Source organism: Lepidothrix coronata, unplaced genomic scaffold (genome assembly GCF_001604755.1).
Source record: "Lepidothrix coronata isolate B3197 unplaced genomic scaffold, Lepidothrix_coronata-1.0 Scaffold41, whole genome shotgun sequence".
Classification (NCBI taxonomy): Eukaryota; Metazoa; Chordata; class Aves; order Passeriformes; family Pipridae; genus Lepidothrix; species Lepidothrix coronata.
Window position 1 is genome coordinate 1513372 of NW_016690221.1, and position 21387 is coordinate 1534758.

General features: G+C 44.8%; 3 protein-coding genes across 4 annotated transcripts in view; 2 read left to right on the top strand and 1 right to left on the bottom strand.

The window, feature by feature from the left end:
• Positions 1-329: 329 nt before the first annotated feature.
• NUDT1 (nudix hydrolase 1) lies at positions 330-5217 on the bottom strand. 2 transcript variants are annotated; one of them, XM_017813576.1, is made up of 4 exons: positions 5088-5109; positions 4184-4340; positions 1124-1269; positions 330-913 (listed from the first exon to the last, which is right to left on the bottom strand). In XM_017813576.1, exons 2-4 carry the CDS (start codon positions 4333-4335, stop codon positions 741-743), a joined length of 471 nt encoding a protein of 156 aa, XP_017669065.1. In that variant the 5' UTR covers positions 4336-4340; positions 5088-5109; the 3' UTR covers positions 330-740. The 2 variants fall into 2 exon arrangements, with proteins under 2 accessions (XP_017669065.1, XP_017669064.1); XM_017813575.1 differs by lacking the exon at positions 5088-5109 and adding an exon at positions 5141-5217 and having other exon boundaries at positions 348-913.
• On the top strand, positions 5207-7570 carry MRM2 (mitochondrial rRNA methyltransferase 2). The gene is made up of 3 exons (XM_017813574.1): positions 5207-5262; positions 5969-6240; positions 6895-7570. Exons 1-3 carry the CDS (start codon positions 5225-5227, stop codon positions 7317-7319), a joined length of 735 nt encoding a protein of 244 aa, XP_017669063.1. The 5' UTR covers positions 5207-5224; the 3' UTR covers positions 7320-7570.
• A 1035-nt stretch (positions 7571-8605) lies between these two features.
• MAD1L1 (MAD1 mitotic arrest deficient like 1) overlaps positions 8606-21387 on the top strand; it is a 353601-nt gene continuing 340819 nt past the window's right edge. The window contains exons 1-9 of the mRNA XM_017813643.1: positions 8606-8665; positions 9908-10061; positions 11323-11463; positions 13221-13400; positions 14185-14309; positions 15001-15082; positions 16169-16299; positions 17486-17600; positions 18161-18222. Of these exons, the coding sequence (XP_017669132.1) occupies positions 9912-10061; positions 11323-11463; positions 13221-13400; positions 14185-14309; positions 15001-15082; positions 16169-16299; positions 17486-17600; positions 18161-18222 (986 nt within the window). The 5' untranslated portion in view covers positions 8606-8665; positions 9908-9911. The remainder of the gene's footprint in view (positions 8666-9907; positions 10062-11322; positions 11464-13220; positions 13401-14184; positions 14310-15000; positions 15083-16168; positions 16300-17485; positions 17601-18160; positions 18223-21387) is intronic.

Consider the following 21387-nt stretch of genomic DNA (forward strand, 5'->3'; position numbering starts at 1 on the left):
AAACAAAACTTGTGTAAGAAGCTACATATGTGATGTGTTATTTCTAGCACAGTTGGATTAAACTTTTGCTGGGTTGGGCTGACATCAGTGCTGAGCAGTCACCTGCTCCTGCCCTGTGGCAGAGTGTGCAGCCATGGGGGGTGGCACTTTTTGTAGCAGAGACTTGCTGAAAGTTGATTTTGTTCAGCGTATTTTTACCTGAAATGCTCAGAGGAGTTCAACTTCACAGCAGGAGCTGCAAGAGTGAAAGCTGGGCTCAAACAGGACTATACATCTAACTTCTGTTTTTATAACCCTGGTAACCTCACACTGCCTTCAGCTGGATAACCCTGAAGGAGTCTCTATCTGGACTTTTCAAAAGGCTTTCACAACACTGTTACAACAGAACAACACACGCTTTTACTAAAAAAATATTTTTAATATTTAAAAAAAAAAAAAAATTGCAGTCATGAGGGAAAAGCCTAAACCATTAGCCAGCTGTGAAGAAAAGGGTTAACACTAAGTTTTTAATAGTTGTGATCACATAACTGCTAAAGCCTACCACAGCCAGGGACTTCACACCGTGGAAAATCTTGCTGCTTTCATTTCTGCTTAAAGAAACCCCCTTGTTTTCCTTACTTTCCAGTGACCTGGAAAATAAGTCTCTGGAGAGCTGAGCAAGGAAACCCTCCTAAGTCATACTCTCATGGTGTTGCAGCCCAATGTGGGCAGTAGCACTTGGGCTGAATGCTTCCCTTTTCTTAAACTTCCTCCACTTCTTTCAGGCTGTGCTCCAGGATGGTGTCTTGTCCCTGGAACTTAAAATAGCCATGAAACAACTTTCTCTGAAGCACCAGGGGAAACCAGTAGATATCATCTGGCCACATGCAATTGAATGGCACCTCGTCCAGCTGAAACCACTGGGGCCGCATTTCTGGTGGGAGAAAACAAAAGAACTTGGCATGAGACTTCCTTCATAGACTTTTGCTGAATATCTGCCAACATGCACCTTCCCTCTGCAGCCCAGCTGCCCCCCTTTTTGGGGGGGGCATTTTGGCATGAAAATTTGGTTCTCCATTTCATAAGAGCAGTGCTGTCTCAGAAGAGCACACACATCCTTCCCTCCCCTCCACCAGCTACCTACCCTCACTTTCTGTTGGCTCTCCGTGGAAGTGATCTGCCCGGAAAATGTGAACGTCCATGAGTTCAGAGTTGCCCACAAATTCAAATGTGATCCGACCCATCTTCTGCAAGGTGTCCACAGTCAGTCCACTCTCCTCCAGGAGCTCCCTGAACAAGGCACAGATTTCTTTATATGAAAGTGGGAGGAATAAAAACCCTGCAGTCAGTAGCTTGACTTGCACATTCAAAACCCTTCCAGTGAACCAAAGGTGAAAGCTGTACAACAGAGCACGGTTCTGACTTGCACCAAACTACGAGTCTGCTTACACCACACGGGAACCAGCTCAGATGGGATCATGTTTTATTTCAGGCTCTGAGGCTGGGAGGTAAATAGTCTATGTTGGAAGGGGAAGATTCAGGAAAACAGATCATTTAGTGTAATTTAGAGTCCTTGCAACATGCTGACCTTTTCTGAGATCAGTGAGAAGTGGGCATGTGACTGTGACTGGTTGTGGCTTCAGAACTCAGAGATACGCTTGATTTAGGCAAAGGCTTTGCCAACTTCAAGCTAAAGCTTTTACAATTATGGGGAAACAGGTGATGAACACCAGAACAACTGTACATGCTACACAATCAGCTGCTTCTGAGGCAAACTGAAGCTTATTTAAATTACACAATACATAACCACTTGCATAGAGAATGTTAAAGAGTTCCGTCTCCCATTCAAATGCAGTGCAAATAAAACACAAAGCAATTGTGTAAACTTTCCCTTTCCGCTCCTTGGAAGCACATTGAGCATAACTAGAGGCCAGAAGGCAGGACTTTTTTAAGAGCACTTGGAGAGATGTGCCAGACAGCTCTTTGCCACGCTCCACCATGCACAGCTACTTGACGCACATCCAATTATTTCCTCTGTTTATGCTCCACGCTCAGGTTTTGGTTTTTTTTTTCTTTTTATTATTTTACCTCCCTCCAACAGAAGCAGTATAGCTTGAAGTTAGTCATGGTTTTTCTAATGTACAAAAATAAGGAATACTCTGAAACCACGTATCTTCAGTTAAGGTTAATAATTAATGTAGTTGCCTACTTGGCAGTAACAACAATTTTAAAATGTAATGGAAATCATTATAAGGCTCCAGCTTTCTTTGGCGTCGATTTCATGGATCCCATCCTTCAAAATTATATTTCAGCTTAATGTCTTGGCTAATTTTAGTTTATCTTCTGAGAAGCTATCTATGTCTAAAATAGAGGCAGTTTTCCAGCAATGAATCTAATCTAAAAGCCTCCTTTTACAGGCAATGATAATTGAAGAACAAAGCACAACACTGCTATGGTTCTCCAGGCAATTTATCCATCAGCTGCTTGGCTCTGTAGCAAGTGGAAACATTACAGGCGGCAAATTAGAAATAACCAACTTGCTCAATGTTCCCCTTACAAGGTGTGCCACTGAGCAGCTGTGGGTGCCCAGGTGCTCACAGGAATGTGCCATACCCAGCCAGGGACAGAAATCTTACTGGTACTGGGAACTTCTGTTCATGTTTCGGCTTAATGTTTAACTCTCTGTGAGGACTTCACACCTTACACCACTGCCAGCCCAACTGAGACAGAGCAACACGGAACCACAGCCTGATAGCTCAACTCCCAGTGCAAGGGAAGTTTGATTGGGACTGTGTGATGCTTCCTGGAGGAGAGCTGTGCCCTGAGGCAGCAGTGCCCCAGCGGTGTTCCTGCCAGGCAAGTGGCCAGTGTGTCCAGCTGGCCCTGGCTCTGGAGACAGCTTCCTGCACAGTGGACCTCGGTAGGAACTGATTGTGTCATTCTGGAGTAAACTGCAGGTGAAGGGATGAGGACAGACCCAGGCAGCAGGTGCTGGCTGTGCTGTGAAACGTTGCACTGAGATCAGTGAAACTTTTGTCAGCTCACATCTTGTGTGAATGAAAGCTCCACTGTTGGACTCTGGGCCAGCACAGGTAAACACACACCCAGGAAATCAAATCCCAAATCAAATAACTAGATTTACACCACAGTGTAAACCTGGCAAGTGAAGGCTGAGGTAAGTAACAAAACTGATCTCTCTGCTCAGAGATGATGAATTATATGAAAAGCCACGATCTCAGTGTCAGGTAGGTTATTGCCCTGTGCTGCTGGGGGCACATCTGCACAGGATCAGCTCACCACAGAACCCAGGCAGTTGGGCTGGCACAGCTGAGGAGACTGCTCAGGGCAGAAGCTACTGGGTAGCAGCTGAGCACACCAAAACTGATCTTCCTGCAGGTGCAAGGACAATTTTGGGGTTGTATCAGGAACTGAGGAGATGGCAAAGTGTGGCTTAATAACAGCAATATTCATGTAAAGAACAAGATACCTAGTTTTTAGAGTGTAGCAATTCAATTGTGATCTGCTACTTCATTTCAATGACTAGAAAGAAGAAAGAACTTCAGGAAATCAGCACTAAAATTTTCAAAAATTATACTGTGCCTTTTTACTGATGAAATTCAATTCCCTAACTCAGCATTAGCACTTTAAAATGTCACCATATAATAAACCCAACAGTGCCTTTCATAATGGACCTCTAAGAATTTCTGCTATTTTGTCACTACATTTTCACTCAATGCTCAAAATACTACTGGAAGGTGGCATCTGTTCAACAGCTTCAAAATTTAAACAATAAGCAGTTTGGCTTATTGTTTAAATTAAATTACCTGTAATTCTGCTATATAGCCAAAATTAAACCCTGCACCTCTCTGAACAGTGCGAGAACCTCTGTCCACCACTCACGGACTCACTCTCGGTTTAGATCAGAGTCCAGGGGATGGGAGGGAGGACACCTGGGAAGTTCCAGTTGCTCATAGGTTGAATGATAGTTAAAAGATTTGCAGATGACAGACCAGGGGGAGCAATCATGTTTCTTTCTACATGGGGACGATCCCTCACCACCTGTGGAGCAGGTGCCTCTGTTTCAGAGATGGCTCACGGCTGCACTGGTGGGTAACACACCGGGGTGTTACCGCCGATGGTCCAACACCTCCACGGCCACCCTGTGGGCCCACGCCTGTCCTGGGGGCGCCGGCCGAGCCCTCACCTCCGGGCAGCCTCCTCGATGCTCTCCCCGGGCTGCACCTTCCCCCCGAAGCCGTTCCACAGCCCGGCGCCGAACCCACGCTTCTTCATGCCCAGGAGGACACGGGACGGCTGCACCACCAGGACGAGGGTGAAGAGTCTGGATGTGTACATGGCTCCTGGGAGAGGGATGAGGAGGGCACGCTGAGCCAAGGGCTCCCCAAAGGCACCCCTCGTCAGAGAGCCCCTCACCCCCCGAAACACCCCCCACGGCCTGGTCCCTAAATCCTTGGTCCCCCAAAGCCTCTCCCTATACCTCTCTAACACTCCCACTGACCCTCGCTCTCCTGCTTCCCCAGCACCCCTTCCACAAATCTTTGATCCCCCCTCCCCAAATCCTTTTTCCCCCAAAACACACTCCCTGAATCTCTGACCATCCTCAGTCATCATCATCATCATCATGGCTAGGCTTCGTGCAAAGACCATCCTCAATACACCCTCCCTGAATTCCTGACCACCCTCAGCACCCCTTCCCGAATCCCTGAACCTCTCAGCGCCCCTCCCCAAATCTTTGAGCCCCCCTCCTCAAATCCTTGTTCCTCGAAAACCACTCCCTGAATCCCCGACTCCCTCAACACCCCCTCCCTGAATCCCGGATCACACTCAGAATCTCTTCGAATCTTTGATCCCCCCAGCACTTCCTCCCCAAATCTTTGATCCCCCCCTCCCCTGATCCCTGTTCCCCCAAAACCCCCTCCCTGAATCCCTGACCACCCTCAGCACCCCTTACCCGAACCCCCGAGCCCCCCAGGCCCCTCCCCAATTTTTTGATCGCCCCTCCCCGAATCCTTGTTCGCCTCAAACCCCCTCCCCAAAGCCTTGATCCCCTCACCACCCTCTCCCCAAATCCTTAACGCCCTCAGCACCCCATGCCTGTCCGCTCGCCCCTGGGCCCCAAACCCCCGCCTTCTCCACCCACCTCAGTCCGGCTCAGCCGCGGCGCTTCCCGGTTCTTCCCGCGCCGCCGCCGTGAGGGAGGCGCGACGGGGCGGGACCAGCGGCCATGGCGGGGCCGGGGGCTGCCGCCATCGCCGGGGGTAGGTGCGTGGTGGGGCCGCTGAGGAGATCCCGGGACACCCCCCCCGCCCAGGGTGGTGGTGGTGTGGTGTCCTTGGTCCCGGCGCCTGGAGTTCCCCTCGGGAGTGGGTTAATGGGTGTGTGATTGCTGGAAATGCCGGGCGGGGGTCCCCCCGGGCAGTGGCTGTGGCTGTGGGTTGCTCCGCTCGGAGCTTGCAGGAGCTCGGGTATCCCCCTGGTTCCTCTGAGGGGCTCACGGAGGCCGCCAGCCCCTCTGAGGCAGCCCGGGACCGTGCTGGGGTCGCTCTGCCATGTCGTGTCCTTAAACATCGGAGCTGTGCTAGAGCGGGGATTCTTTTCCCCCCCTTCCCTCAGGATAATCCGTGAGGCCTCATCGGAAACGTGGTCCTTCTGTTGTGGTTGGACCTGATGGCTAAAGGTGCCAAAAATCTCAAATGTGGAGGCTTCTTTTTAGAATCACAAAATTGTTAGTGTTGGAAGGGACCTCTGGAGTTCAGTCATCCAGTCCAACCCCTGTGCCAAGGCAGGTTCACCTGGAGGGGGTGACACAGGAACGTGTCCAGGTGGGATTTAAATGTGTCTAGAGAGGGAGACCCCACGACCTCCCTGGGCAGCCTGTAGTCAAGGCTGGAATTAATTACTGTAGGGACTTTTGAAATAACACAGTCATCATGTACTAACCAGTTAACTTGCCTTTCTTGCCGGGCAGCTGTTGGCGCTCGGTGAGCAGATGTTTGCACACCACTGTCAGGTTTCTGAAGAAAACTGGAACTGAGCAGCTGTGGTTGGAGCGGCACTTGAAGGATCCTTTTGTCAAGGCATCAAAGCAGCAGCATTACCGTTGCAGAAGTGCCTTCAAATTGCTGGAGATCGATGACAAGCTTCATATTCTTCGGCCAGGACTTTCTGTTCTCGACTGTGGAGCAGCACCTGGTGCTTGGAGCCAGGTTGCTGTAGAGAGGGTCAATGCCTTGGGTACTGGTACGTGCGTGTTTTTGGCAGGCAAGGATGGGGATGATATTCCTCTTGAAGTGTGTCAGAAATTATGAAATACTATGAAATCTAAGAAATACTATGATGGGAGCGGTGTGGGGAAGGAATGTGGGTGCTGGCAAATGCCAGAGTCACTGATACAAACATGAGGTGTGTGCGTAGTGAATCTTCATATGGTCTGAAAAAATTGTATTTGTGAAATAAAACCATACCATGTGACAGTAGTGTTCTGATTAGCTGTTGTGAGGAAGATCCCCTCCTCCAGTTCTGAAATAAGTGTGGCCTCCAGCAGTTACCTTGGCTTACCTGATTTTTTATTTCCATTCTAGAAAAATTAAAGTAACCACTGTGCCTGGTTTACGTGGTTTAAGCCACTAATACTTAAAAGATATGGTGTTATCATCTGTACCATTGTCAGGACTGTCAGCCTTGAAACAGCAGCAGAAAAACAAGAAAAATCCCCCTTGCTTATCCAAAGTAGCTGAGTTTTCATGTCTGGAATGGATGAGCTTATGGCAAACCCTCCATCCAGATGCACCCAGCAAACTGCCAGGGGACAGGAAGGCAGTTTTGTTTCTTGAGCTCACGCACGTGCAGGTTGTTCGCAGTCACTGAGCGTTTGTGTGTCCTTCATCCTTACAGATCCTGCTGTCCCCACTGGCTTCGTCCTTGGCGTTGACCTCCTGCGGATTTCTCCTCTGGAAGGAGCAGTTTTCCTGTCGAAGACTGACATTGCAGACCCCAGCACGCTGAGGACAATCCAGAGCCTGCTTCCCGCGGGGAAGGCGGACGTTATCCTGAGCGACATGGCACCTAACGCGACGGGCATCAAGGAACTGGATCACCAGAAGGTGATCAACCTGTGCTTGGGCCTTCTCAACCTGTCCCAAAGCATTTTAAAGCCAAAGGGAACGATGCTCTGTAAGTTCTGGGATGGATCTGAGGCCCGTCTTCTGCAAAACAGACTGAAGGAGCAGTTCCAGGACGTGAGAACTATAAAGCCTCAGGCCAGCCGGAAGGAGTCTGCAGAGTCTTATTACTTGGCAAGGCTGTACAAAGGGAAATGAAAGTTGAGAACTGCAGATTCTCAAACAGGTAGTCAGACACTGATTGGAAATCTGAATTTTGGTAGGTGTCTAAAGAAAAATCCCACCATGGAGACCCTGGGAAGACCTGCCACGATTCTCACGAAGTCCGTCATGCTTTTCAAACACCTGTGGAGGAAATGGTTGGGAATGGAGAGGAATAATCTGAAAGGAAACCTCTGGGGCCGGAGTAATGGAAATGAAAATAAAATGGTGATATTGTGAGTGTTTAATGTGTGTTTGGAAATCATTGCCCTGTTAATGTCATACATGAGACGGACCATAAAGGGAGTTGTCGACGTGTGAGAGTACAGCGAGGGGAGTTTGAGCTAATTTAGTGCCTCTCAGAAGCTGGTGCAATTTATTAGCACATGTAAAAATAGAAAATATTTCTGTTCACATCAGGATCTGCATCCTCACATTGGGATCTGTAACCCAGCAGTGTGGGAGGCACGGCTGGCTCAGGAATGTTCAGCCCAATGGCTCTGCTGCCTTTCCTATGGACACAGGCTATATTTAGAAATTGCTGCTTCATGGCACTCATAAATCCAGTGGCAGAGGGGCCAGGTCATTGCTATGCAGATCATTTCATTCATGTTTCAGGTGTGACCTGTGGTGGTTCCTGGGTGAAATGACAAGATGTTCCCAAGATCCTGGACAGGGAGAATAACTGATTGAATTGCCAGGAATCTGTTTGCACAAATAAATTTACCCACTGCCTTATCTGGAAGTGGGAACTTTTATAGCAAATAGTGCTTTTATAGGCTGACTGTGGCATGGGATATACAAGGAGCTGGTAGCACTGTGTGTTTTTAAGGCTTCCAGATTGTAAACAGGTCATTTGGGACTGCTTACAGATTTATTGAATTGTGATTTGAAACCTCCTGATCTGGATCTCCATACTGAAGAGAGTGTGTGGCAGCCCACAACACCCTGTGGCAACCCAACAGCCTAAACTGGGGAGTAGGCTGTCAAGAAAATTGAAGTCAGTCGCTCCTTGAAAAACAATACGACCTGGGATTCGCAGTGGGAATGGGAGCCGGCAGAGCATGTGCCTTCTCCTCTGCTGCTCCGGCTGCAGCTGGGGAGGGGCCGGGGGTCTCTGCCCGAGCAGGAGGGCGCAGGGGGATTTTGGGCGGGGGGGGCGAGTTGCCCAGAGGCCGAGCTGGGAGCTCCTCCGCGCCGAGGAATTACGGTAGGGCGGTAGTGCGCGCCTAGTCCCGTCATTACGGCGGGCAGAGCCGGCGTTCTCGCGAGAGCGGGGCGGGGAGTTCCCGTGAGATCCCGTGGCCGGGGAGAGGAGGGAGATCCAAGCGGGGCGCGCGCCGGTGAGCGAGGAGGGACCGGGAGGGATGGGGGTGGATGGATGGATCCCACCGATCCCGCCCCGCTCCCGCCCTCCTGGAGCCGCGCGGGCGAGCCCCCGAGCGGCCCCGTGCCCGCCGCTGCCGCGGGTTCGCTGCCGGGCGGGGGGTCTCCGGGAGCCCCGAGGGTCCCTCGGCCGCGGGGGTTTCGGAACCGCGGGCGGTACCGGCGTGTCCTTGTTTTCAGTAGGTTTGAGGACAGGCTTGCCTACCTCAAGCCCCCTGCGGGCAGGGGACTCTGCGGAATTCGTGTGTACTCGTAGCCTAGTGCGTAGTTTGAATAAACGCTTTCTCGTGGGTTTTGGCTGCTCTGCTGCCCGTGTGCTGCTGTTACGCCTCCTCTTCGCGATGATATAAATCCAAGGAGTAACTGAGAGTGCAGGAGCCTGGAGTTAGCCCCAGGACTGTGTCTCCGGCGCCCCAAGCCGTGTGAATGTTGTGGCTGCCTTCCATGATCCTGGGGCTTTATGGAGCACGCAGTCACTGCAGGAACTCCCTTAAGGCTCCCTGAAGTCTCCTGGGAAACCTTGCTGGCGTTTCGGAGCTCCAGGATTGAATTGTCTTTGGCCCTTCTGAATCTGAAGGATTTGCAAAAACTTTTATGTGAACGAGGAAATGCAGTTTTACATATAGAAGGGATCTGTGAACTGGGGAAGACTTCTTGCTGGAAGTTAGTGCTTCCAGAGTGATTTTGGGAAACCAGAAACAAGTTGAATAGCAGGGTTTGCTGCTAATGTGAAGTTAGTTCTCCCCTGTCAGCTTCAAACGTTTGGAGGAAGAGTAATCAGTTCTGTTTGTTACTGTTGCCTGCTGTAGATCTTCCTGCCCTACAATATTAACTTGTTTCCCAAAAAAGAAAATTCAATTTTGTATGACTCATGACAGCTTTTAATTGTACGTTTATAGGCCAAAAATTCAGGGGAGAAAGTATTTAAATAAAATCAAACCATTTTGGGTAGAAAGCCCAGGGAAGAACAGCCTGTCTTGCTTCAGTTTCTCATTTCAGAGACCTACGACTCCAGCCTGGGTTGGGTCGTGTTTTCTGTGGGTTAGGATGCACCTGCAGTGACTTGCAGGTTGATTTTACCCTGTAAATTGGAAGAGATTGAGTGTTTCCTCAGGGCAGTGGCGTGTCTCTCCTCAGCAGAGCAGCCAGGATCCAGCAGCGTGCTCTGTTTGGTGATTTCTATTTCTGCCTGTTTCCAGAGCCATGGAGGACTTGGAAAATAACACCACTGTCTTATCCACCCTGAAATCCCTCAACCACTTCATATCTCAGCGTATGGAGGGGGTGTCTGGGCTGGCCCCACCAGGACCATCTCAAAGCTCCTTGCAGATCCAGTACCAGCAGAGGATGCAGGTGAGGTGTCCTCATCAGTGTGCTTGTGTGGTCCTTTTGATTCCAGGAATCAGGATTGATTTCATTCAAATCTGACCATTCTTTCTGAAACTGATGTTCACACAAGCTCACTACTGGAAGCTTGCTTTTGGTCAACATTCTGAATTTTTTCCAGAAAATACTTAATTTTTTCAAGTGTCAGACATACTTATTTCTGTTTTGTAAAAGAAGGAGAAAGGTGCTTTGAAATTATTTCCTGCAAGTTATATCTCTGAAACAGCTCAAGAAATTAAATTGTAAGTTGTTTTCATATTGCTGAACAGAGGAGCTTTAGATCTGTTAGCATTTTTCTAGTAAGACACTTTGTTACCTTTTTTTTTTTTTTCATAATTTTAAGGTTTCTTTGCCTGGACACAAACAGGAGTGTGGCTTTGATATGCAAACAGTTCAGTTTGTGCTTTCATGTCCACTTCTGTTTGCATCCACCTGTGGTTTTTGCTTTTCTTTCTTTTAGCTGCTTCATGCTCATAAAGCGTAAAATAAGTTGACATCTTGGATCCTAAGGACTGTTTATTAGTCTGGAATGAACTTTCTCTGTTCTGTTAATATAGTTTCTATTTCAGTCTCCAGATATAAAATAAGCTTGCTTATTTTAATGGAAATCTGCTTTGCATCTGAAATGTTGACAAAAGGCAATTTGTGTCTCTGTTAAATATCTGGTGACAGTGATAGTTAGAGGAGGCTCTCTGGGTAGAGTCTGCATTACCTGTGTGTTGGATGTACATCACCAGGAGGTGAGGAATTCTGTTAGTATTGTCTGTGCTCCAAGGTAATTTCAAAGAAAAAATGAAATGTAATGTTGCAGAGGTCATAGAAAAACATGATATTTTGCTCAGCAGTTGCATTTTATTGGGAGCACGATCTGTGCTTCTTGGCCAGCTGCTTTGACTTTTATGAGGCTCTGGGAGTTCATAATTAAACTTTTTTTAGATAGAGAAGTACATTTTGTCAGAGTATCTCTAGAGATAGAAGGAATAATTCTGAGTGAAGAACTTGGAATTAAATTCTTTCCAACTCACCTTGATTTGATAGGGGGTTTTTGGGTGTGGTCCCCCAACTGCAGCTGGTGTGAGAACAACAACAAATTTGGTGATAGTTTCCTGGTGCTTTGTAAAATGGCACATAAATGTCAGCAGAAGCAGTACAGGGTGGGAGGCACCACCCTGCCTTATTATTGCTGTTAATGTGGTGCAATGTCCCTTTTCACACATGAACTGGCCAGTTGGAAGAACAAGCTGGGCAGATCCACTCCAAATCCCAGCTGCTGCAGGTGGAGCGGGAGAAGATGCAGATGGAGCTCAGCCACAAACGAGCTCGCATCGAGCTGGAGAAGGCAGCCAACACCAATGCCAGGAACTATGAGGTGAGTGTGGTGGCTTGGGATCACAGGCCTGAGTCACAACACCTGTGGAGCACCTACAGTGGTGTTTTGGTTTGGATCAGGGATATTCTCTCCAATTCTCACCAGCCGTGCTTTGCAGTGGAATGTCTCAGAATGTGTATAGGCAACTTTGTTTTGGAATGAAGCTAAACTGAGAGATGCAATCCAGGAGCAAGCCTGGTGTTCTCCAGCTGCTAACAGACCCTGTCTTCAGGGCAGGACTTCAGTGAATCTGTAGTAGATGCTCCTGGAATGCATTTACTGTGTTTGCATTTACTGCAGAGGTGGTGGTGGTGTGGGTGTCAAGTTCCCAGCACCAACTGTTTTGCTCTACAGATCCCCCTGCAGTGCATTGCACCAACTTGCTGATGTGCACAAGAGTGTGCACTTGAAACCTTGTTAGGTTGACAGACCCCTGATCTGATCACTGAGTTCTGTTAGTTTAGCACTAAGGTTATCATGGGTAGCAATAATAAAAGGGGTTTACTATTTGTTTCCCCCAGAAGTATTTAATAGTTTTTCTCCTAGCTGAATTTAAACTTCTGCTGGCACAATTGCAAGCATTTAGTTTGTGTGACTGTAATTAACTGGAATGGCAATAGTGCCAGCCATGCAGTGTCACACAAGAGAGCCTGCACTGCTCAAACAGTGAGCCTCACTCAGGGACTAATAGCTTTTATTGGTTTCTGCTTTTATGACCACATATGTTTGCTTAACGATCTTACTGGAATAAGCAGTAGATCAGTGGGTCTTGTAGCATAATAAAAATCTCATATGTGGCTGATTATAAACACGTTTTGTTTGTATTTTACAAGGATGCTGGGTGACAGATTTAGTGTGTAGTTGTGAAATAGCGAGTCAGTGACTAAATTCCTTGTTCCTCTGAAGTCAGGTGATGTGGGATTAAGCCAGGAAGAGTTCAAACTGGAATGTAGCTGAGTCAGTCACAGAAACCCTTGAAATACTGGTACAAAAAAAGGGAGCAGCACTAATCCAGCACTCTGGTAATTACCCTGCTCAGATTCTGTGTTTTTCTGAGTCATGTGGATAAAGGTTTTAGGAACCTCACATTGCTTTGCATAATCCTTGTTTACTATGTAAATCCATGTCTCGATTTGTTTTGATTAGTAAAGCAATTTACTATGCATTTTTTCAATAAGAATTAATTTGTGGTAGGAATAAACTGAAATGGTGTATGAAAGGTGATCAGAGCGCAGAAATATTTATTGTATTAGTTGATAAAACTGTGCATTTAAACCCTGTTTCTTTTCTTCTAAATGGCCTCATACAGTTTCCAGAAGCTGCAGAGGGAAGTTTGTCTTATTAACCCAACTGTTGAGATCTGAGTTTCTGAAAGTCAGTTTGCTGTGCACGGCCCAGCTTTAAATTGGAGATCAGAATGTTTTCTGCTGGAGATCTTCTGATCTGCTGGAGGGTGTGCAGTGGAGTCTGTGAAGCCACATTTGTATTCTTATAGCCATGACTTAGTGTAAGAGATTTGGAAGACTCTGTCTCCTAATTTTCCAGCTCCATTGCCCTGGGTAGCTCTTGACATGGAGTTGCTGCTGGTAAGATTTTTGGCCTTGCCAATGCAAAAAAAGGTTAAAGGTTAAAGCTGTGGTCTGATGATGCCTTGGTGGCCATGGTGATGAGGAATGAAGACAGGAGAAGGGAAAATGGCTTCAACTTTGTGCTACTTTCTTCTTATATCTTTTTGCATTTTTTTTTTCCTTGGCAAGCGAGAGGCCGACCGTAACCAGGAGCTGCTCACACGCATAAAGCAATATCAGGAAAGGGAAACAGAAGCTGAAAATAAACTGAAAGAACAAATGGAGATGAACAAATCCTACAAGAAGAGCATGGAGACAATGAGTAAGAAGCTGCAAGAGAAGGAGAGCAAATTAGCTGAAGCTAATGAAGTAAGAACAGAGCAATTTTTAATCCATTCGTAGCTTCAGATCACTTTGCAGTTCTTGTCAATTGAAAATGCCCTTTTTGATTAAAAAAAAAAAAAACCAAACAAAATAATTGGAATCACTGTGTTCATCACCTGGAAATTAATAAACCCCGGTGGTGTGTGTCTTTGCTGTCAAAGTTTAGAACCAAACCAAGCCCAGACACAAGTCAGCAGATCAGAAGGAGATTTCTTAGACAAGTTGATGTGGAGAAGGAGGAAAAAAGTGCAAGACAACATATAGCACAAGGTTCAAAGTCAGGTTACATGACCTGCGAGCTTTCCTTTGGAGTTAAGATATTTAGAAAAAAATCCTAAAAACCACTGGCCTCTACTTCTAGGGAAACTGTAATGCCTCTGGTATTTGGTTGAGGCAAACCCAGACGTTTTAAATTTTGAAACCCAGACAAAATACATTTGGAATGGTTGTGGGATAATTTTTTTACTTTAATATATGTACTTATCATCATGTAACTTTGAAGCTTGATATTTTTCATGCCAGTTTGGGGGCACTCATGTAACAGGTAATGGAAATGACAATTTGAGTGACAGATGAAAGCTACTCGATGATTTTCTTTTACCTTTGTTTGAGGTAAGTTTCCAGGTCTAAAGGTTTGTGAGAGTGGGATTGTTTCTACAGTCAGTGTTTGTACTTTTTAGTTAGAAATGATTTATATCACCATCCTTTATATCCAGCTTGGAGAGTCATAGCCTTGTATGTTTTTGCTTTTTTTCTTCCATTAATTCAGACAATCACTGTATTAAAAGGGAAAATATCAGAGCTGCAATGGAATATAATGAACCAAGAGATGCAGATGACAAGCCAAGACTCTCAGAAGCAGGAGCTGATGGAACAGCTGGATGTTGAAAAAAAGTAAGCAGGGAATGAATGACTGTAGGGAGAAAAAGGCAAACAAAACTTGAGTCTTGTGCAGGTGTCATCACTCAGAAAACTTTCAACAGCGTTTGATTTCCCCTCTTCAAAGGGGTTCTTTGATCTGGATGTGCAGGTTATAACTGTTGTTTGAAAGGAACTCTGAGGTGGAATTTAATTGTACCTTGAGGAAAAGAACCACAACTTGAGCTTTAAATCTGTGATATCTCTTGTTCCTGGTAGAGAGTTAACAGAAGGCACGTGGGTGGGAAAGGCTAATGTGAACTTTAGGGACTGAACAGAACAAAAATATCAAGACTTAAATCATAGTGGAGGGGTAGTTGAAAGCTACAAGTGTGTTTTTCCTTGTTTACTAACTTGAACTCTTCAATTTCGGAGTTGTGAAGGTTTATTTACTCTGAGTATGTATTTGTTGTTTTCAGAGTTAAGGTGGCTTGATTTTTTTTTTTTTATTTCTTTCAATATGCATCTTTGTTAAAATGGGTGGATGTTTTTGTCTCTAAATTAGAGGGGATATGAGTGTGAAACTGTATGAGACAAAATCTTCTATAGCATTAACATGTACCTTGCTGATAGTGTTTGACTATGTTTGTCAGAGAGTTCTGCATGCAAGTTGTTTCTGGTACATGATTTCTGGATGCTAAATACTTTTTGTGTCTGCATCTAACAGGAAATGGCAAGAGGCAAGTCAGCAAATCCAGACCCTGCAAGCAAACCAATCCCAACTGGCAGAGTATGAACAGAAGATTAAGGTAAGAAACTTTTTGACCTATGTAAAGCTTTAGTTTTTGACATCCTTCAGTGGAAGGACAGAAGTAAAGGGTTAGTTTGTCATGTATCTGAGTTGGTGGCCAGTGAGAGCTGAGACTGGGTGGACCAGGCTGTCTACAATTAGCTGTAACATGGCACTCTTTGCCTTTGTTTTATCAATTGATTGAAAAAAAAACCCCAACTTTCTCTATAAGAAGGTGATTTATATCCTTGTGCAGGGTTCTGGGGGAATGCTCTTTTTGGTCTTGTGCCACAGCACAAGTTTGCTTTGCAAGAGATTGCTTCTAGAGTGATCTTTTTGCAAATGGTGGATGATGAGCCCAGCAGCTACAAGTACTTTTCTGCTTCCCAGAAAATCCTTCCTCTAAAATTGGGTTTAGCTCTTTAAGAAAGTGCAGTTACTTGTAAAGCTTTCGAAACCACACTGACTAAAATGGGAGTATAGAGTTGCTTTATGTCCTTCCAAATTAGCATGTAGGTTGGTGGGATTGTATGTTTTTCACTTGTCTTTCTGGCACAGGTAGTTGTGGAGAGTTACTTTGGTTTGAGCAGGTGCTGACAGTGGCATTGCCTCTGGTGAAGCCAGACCATTGTCAGCAAGAGGAGACTCCCTCCACTGAAATGAAAGGATGGAAAACAGGATATCACTCTGCAATACAGCTCTGAATAAACTTTTTTTTTTTTTTTAGTGGTTTAATAAAAAGCAACATAGCACTAAAATGCACATTTGTGTTTCTTCTTGTTCCTAATTCTTTCAGGCCATTCAATGCCCCTCTATGCAGTTCATTGATGGAGGGACAGAGGATAAGAAAATCACAGATTTGGTTAAGTGGGTAGGAAAAGGTCTTTTTAATGATTAGCAGAGGGTGTTTTTGTTATGAACTTAGGGTAAGCAGCTGTAACACCTGGGCTGTTTTGAGCAGTGAATTGGAGCAGATGTTCCTACTGAGGTCCCTTTCAACTTCATTCAAGTCCTTGATTTGAGCTTAAAAAGTACAATGCAGAAATAGTTCTTACAAGTTTTCAGCTTAATCACTGATGTCCTCTTGTCATCCCACGTTTTCTAGGATCTGGAGCAGAAGTTCTCCCAGCAGGAACATGATGCTCTAATTGTCAAGAACATGAAGGCAGAACTGGATCGTTTCCCAAAAATGGAGCGGGAATTGCGCCAACTCAGGGAGGAAAACGCCTACTTCAGGTGAAGGAAAGGTTCAGTTGTTGAGGGTTATCTTGTGTTCTCCTGTACTTGCTACAGCTGCACGATGTGCACTTTCAAATCCCTCTACTGTGCCTCCACATGGAAAGTTTAGGAGGAAGTTTAAATATTTCCTATAAATAATGCATATGAACTGAGCAGCGTTGTGATGGTTACTCTTTGAGAGGATTTGACAAGATCTGAGGAATCTTCTTGAACAGAAGAGCCTCACAGAATGTGTACTGATTGTTCTGGATGGTGATTTCTGTTTGTTAGAACAAAATTCAATGTTTAAAGGTAGTGATGAACTCCGTACAGCTTTGGGAAAGAATTCCCTGTAGAGAAAAGAGACAGCTGAACATTGCTTTAATAACTGGTTTTGCTTAGCTATTGTTGCCACTATTTTAAAGGCCTGTTGTTCCAGCATAATGTTTAGGAAGTGTTTTGTTTGAGTTTCTAAAGTACTCTGATATAGCCCTTGGTGTAGAGTAGGCTTTCTGGATTTCTGAAGTAGCAGTTGATTTGAAAAATTAAATTAAATGTACTATGAAATAACTTGCCTAAAAATGTTTTGTGTGTGGTTTATTTTATTTTTTTTTTAAATTACACAAGTTGTCCTGCCAGCTTTTTCTTTTTCAGAATTATGTAGTTTTCCTTGGTTTTGGTCTTGTAGTTGTTTCATTGTCATTTTGAATTGTTTATCTTGGAATTTTCTCATGCTTCTTTTTTGTGCACGGAAACATATCAACAGATTAAAGGTCATTTGTTGTTAAATGGTTTTATTTCACCCTTGCACACCTCTATTAAAGTAAAACCAAGCAATCTCAATGCTTGCTCAAAATCCAGGTCTGTAGTGCTTGCTGTGTTCCAGCCCTGCATCCAGCTGGACTGAGCAGGGGAGTTGGGAGTCTTCTGCTACGCTTATTTTGTCAAATAGTAAAGCAGATACAAAACTTCAGGTTGTTTGGGCTTAACTAGGATGGTACTTAGAGTAGACAAAAATAAATTCAATAAAACTTCAGGTTTTTTTGGAGCAGTGGCTTTGCAGTGAAGGTTGTAGAAGTGAAACGTTGAATGTCTGTGTTTGTACAATGTCACGATTCCCTGGTCATTCTGTGTGTATCTGGAAGTTTGTGGGAGGGAATTGGGTTGCATTGCTTTTTAATAGTTGTCTCTCTCTTCACCACAGGGAAATGAAAGAAAACAATGGCTTGCTGAAAGAGGAGGTAGAAGGTCTCCAAAGAAAACTGGAGCGCTATGAGAAGGTCCAAGCGCAGCTGGTGACTGTGGAACTGGAAAATGAGGTGAGGAGCTGGAAACATTGGGTGGAGGAACAGAATAGGGGGTTTCCTTTACTGCCTGTCCTGACTTTTAGGCTCTTCCTGTGTTGTGTTAGTTGAGATGTGATATCTCTTTTAATTAATGGGCTCGAAGCAGGCGTTCCCAAACTGAGAAGTCAGCGTGAGGGGGGTTGTGGCAATGAAGGTGTAAAAGGCAAAAGGACTTCTGTTGTTCAGCTGGAAATTTCGTGTAAAAACAATCTCATCATAGTGTCTTCTTTGGCCTTGCTGCTTCTCTTTCACATTTCTTCTGCTGGAAAGGCTTTTTATGATGTCAGGCTCTGCCCAGACATGGTGGTGTTGAACAGGTGTATGGTGAGAACCTCGATACCCACTTTGATCACCACAAGTGCTGTGGGGCCAGAATGGAGTCTCAGATGAATGACAAAGTGCTAGATAAGACCATGAAATCCACAGAAGAAGGAATGACACTGACTTTGAATGGAGGAATCTGAGAAAACTCTGGAAAATCAGCTACTAGAACATTCATCTGTGTCTAACTCTACTTTTCATCTTTGCTTTAGAAGCTTCTGGCAAAATTACAAAGCTGGGAGAAACTGGATCAGAGCACTGGCTTAAATATCAGGTATGTTTTCACAGCTTTGGAGGGAGGTAAGACTTTTAAACCACTTTCCTCCTAATCTTCAGATCCCTGAAGTGTGTTGGTCATGCTTTCTTGCTGTCTCTTCTTCATGTGTAAGCTCTTCCAGTACTTTTTGTTATATATGGGAAGAAAGTAAGATATACACTGTTTTAAAGTATCTTTGGGAACTAACAAATGTTTTTCACCAAGTCAGCTTGACCAGGGTCTCTAAGGCCATGCTTCAGTTTTGAGTTCTTTGAACTTTTTGGGTATAGTTGCATTCAGTTTAGTTAGAGATTCTGCTTGCTTAGTAAGTGAATCTCTTAAGAATTTTAGGATATGTCCAGAGAAGAGAATGTATGTTTCCTGTGACAAATTGTTGTGAATATATTTCCTTTGACATCTGGATATCAAATCAGCTTATCAAAATAAACTGCTAGATCCTGTTGTGACTTTTCTTCCCCAAAACAGCTGAAGAACTGTTGTTAATTTAGTTATTTTGTCAAACCCCACTCCCCAGTGGTGTTTGTGACACCAGCTGGTCTGTGCACTGGTAGATAACAGCTCCTCCTGACATCTGGAGCACTGAAACAGACTTTTTAAGGTCTCTGTTGTGTATGTGGTATAAAGAGGGACTGGAAATGGAGCATCTTCTGATCATTTCCTTCCACTGCAGAAAGTTTTCTGAGTTGCTAGGAAGCTTTTGTGTGTCATGTTTTAACACAGCTCTATTTTCTCTAAATATTTACATTGTTATTACACTGAAAGCAGAGATGCTGCTCTGTAAACAACTGTCTTGACATGAGCACCATAGCACAAATCACCTTTCATGTTGGCTCAGAGCTGAAACTTGTACAGCAGAACCTCCTTTTGCCACTTGCCTCTTTATTCTGCTCATTACATGTATCCAACAGCAGAGCAATGTCTGCACAGTGCTGGGATTGTTTGGATATGCACATGTGGTTTGGGCACAGTGTTGCTTCATGTAAAAGGTACTTGTGTTCCAAGTTGGGAAAGTCTCCTTAACTTTCTCAGTGTTTTCTGTTTAATGAGGACAACGAACCTCTTCCAGAGGCAGGCTGGCAAGTAGCATGCTTGAGGTTATCTCCTGCATCTGCTGAGGGGCACATACATCTAGATGAAAATGGAATTGTGCTAAATCTCCTATGGACAGAAATTCTAGGAATCCTTTTCACAAAACTTCCCTATCAGACATTGGAGTAAAAGCTTTTTACTTACCTCAAGCTGTTAAAGGTTTAACGAGGTAATTTCACACTGGGAGAGAAATGGAACCAAGTGATTCTGCCTGTTGAAGTCTAATAACTCCTTCATTTAAAATCAGAATATTCCCTGTGAAGTGTTAGGTTTCTGATTGGGCCATATTGTTTAGTGCTATTAGTGTCTCCTTCTCATACAGAAAGGGGAATTGCTCTTGAGAAAAATCACCTTTTGTATGCAATTGGAGCAAGTGGGACTGGATGATTCCCCCCTGCCTCCCTCATTGTTTTTTTTTTTCTTGTCTTTCTTTTTTTTGTTGTTGCTCTGACTTCTTACAGCATGAATTATGTTAATTTTCAGTCAGGAAGATGAAGATGATGAGAGATCATTGTCCTAGTTGGTTCCTGGAGAATGCTGTTGGTGAAAGTTTGAGAAGAGTTAATTGCCCATCTCATAGTAGGAGAAAAAAATAAGAACAAGTTGGCTGACTGTCCCAAAGAGCTGGAGCAATGTGCTGTTTGCTAATAACTAGATAAGCAAGGAAAAAGGGAAGGCATTAGGATTTCTCATCTTTTCTTATCAGGTTCTTCATTGGTACAGAGGATGTAAGGGGAGCGCAAGCAGTGTGTGGTGTTGTAGGAGAGGATGATTTTTTCATTCCCTTCAGCACTTCCACAGGGCTTGTTCAGTGTCTGCTCTCAGTGGTTTCTGTTCACTGATTGCCTGCTCCCAGCAGGCTTTTTGTCAGATTGGCTTACGATCAGCCCTTCCAGTGTAATTTTATGTAATAATACTTGGGAAGGAGGTGCAGCTTTCGGGAGTGTGGTGGTAATCCTACTGTTTTTAGTACTGGTCTCTTTTTGGTGACAATGAAAGAGCTAACTAAGTGTTTATAATGCTTCACCTTGTGGGGGGAAAACAAGTTCATTAACAGTTTACTCTGGCTAATCTTATGTTTGCTAGTTCTGGATTCCACTTGTAAGCTCCTGGGCTTTTCTCTCTCATAAACAGTGGAAAAAAAGACAGCTCTAGCTCTAGAGCATAATATGCCTGTAAGCTGCACAATAGCCAGATAATAAAATAGTACACATCATAGCTATATATGTGGTTCATGTGTACACACTATAAATCTATATAATCTTTTTTGTGTTCAATTACTTTTGATTTTTTGAGCTTCTTACTGCCTACTTTGCAGTATAGTTGGCTCTGGTTTTTATTGTGGATGTAGGACTTTTTTGTACGTTACTGCTATGCTGCCAGGGATTTTCATGCGTTTGTCATGTGTTGCTCTGGCTTGATATTCCAGCTGTAGGATTGGTTTCAACTGTAAAGGGAAAAAAGCCACAAAATGTTGAAATTCTCGCTCTGCGAATAGAAAGTTTTATTTATTTTGGAGTTTACTGCCCTAGAGAAGGATATTTATGCATGGTTCTTATAGGAATTTGTTATTAAGAAAGGGCTGCGTCAAGAAAACAAGCTTCTTCTACTCTCTCTCTCTCCAGGATGTCCTGATATAGTTTGTATTTCTTCAAAATCCAGTATTTGTGTAGTTGAGTTGTTGCACTGACAAACTGCGTTAATTGTGACAGACTCGGCTGTATTTTCAGAGTTGGACTAGTAGCTTCGAGATATTTTTCCAGATAATTCCTTGACTGCCGTTAAACATCATGTAATTTATCAGAAAAGTATTTCAGGAAGGTTTTGGGTGAGAGGTGGCGGCGGCTTTATTTGGGTGACAGTGCGCAGAAGCCCCCAGGAGATGGCGCCCTTTCTCCTGCTGCGGGAGCAAACGGGATCCTGCTCCAGCCTGGGATCCTCATCCTGGTGGGAATCCATCAGCGGGGCAGCTAGCCTAGGGGAAAACCGCTAATTGCTCCTGTCAGAACTTTTAAAATCTGTTTAATGCTACACGCAGGCAGTCGCTGTCTCCTTGCCCAGTACTCAGGATTG

What these genes read in the sequence shown, in the direction of transcription:
- NUDT1 (XM_017813576.1), bottom strand. Translation starts at nt 4,335, where the DNA reads ATGTACACATCCAGACTCTTCACCCTCGTCCTGGTGGTGCAGCCGTCC. An exon ending in ATCGAGGAGGCTGCCCGGAG is followed by an intron (nt 1,270 to 4,183) that starts GTGAGGGCTCGG and finishes TGCCTTGTTCAG; the next exon opens with GGAGCTCCTGGAGGAGAGTG. An exon ending in AGAGCCAACAGAAAGTGAGG is followed by an intron (nt 914 to 1,123) that starts GTAGGTAGCTGG and finishes TTCTCCCACCAG; the next exon opens with AAATGCGGCCCCAGTGGTTT.
- MRM2 (XM_017813574.1), top strand. Translation starts at nt 5,225, where the DNA reads ATGGCGGGGCCGGGGGCTGCCGCCATCGCCGGGGGTAG. An exon ending in GCCGCCATCGCCGGGGGTAG is followed by an intron (nt 5,263 to 5,968) that starts GTGCGTGGTGGG and finishes CTTGCCGGGCAG; the next exon opens with CTGTTGGCGCTCGGTGAGCA. An exon ending in GGTCAATGCCTTGGGTACTG is followed by an intron (nt 6,241 to 6,894) that starts GTACGTGCGTGT and finishes TCATCCTTACAG; the next exon opens with ATCCTGCTGTCCCCACTGGC.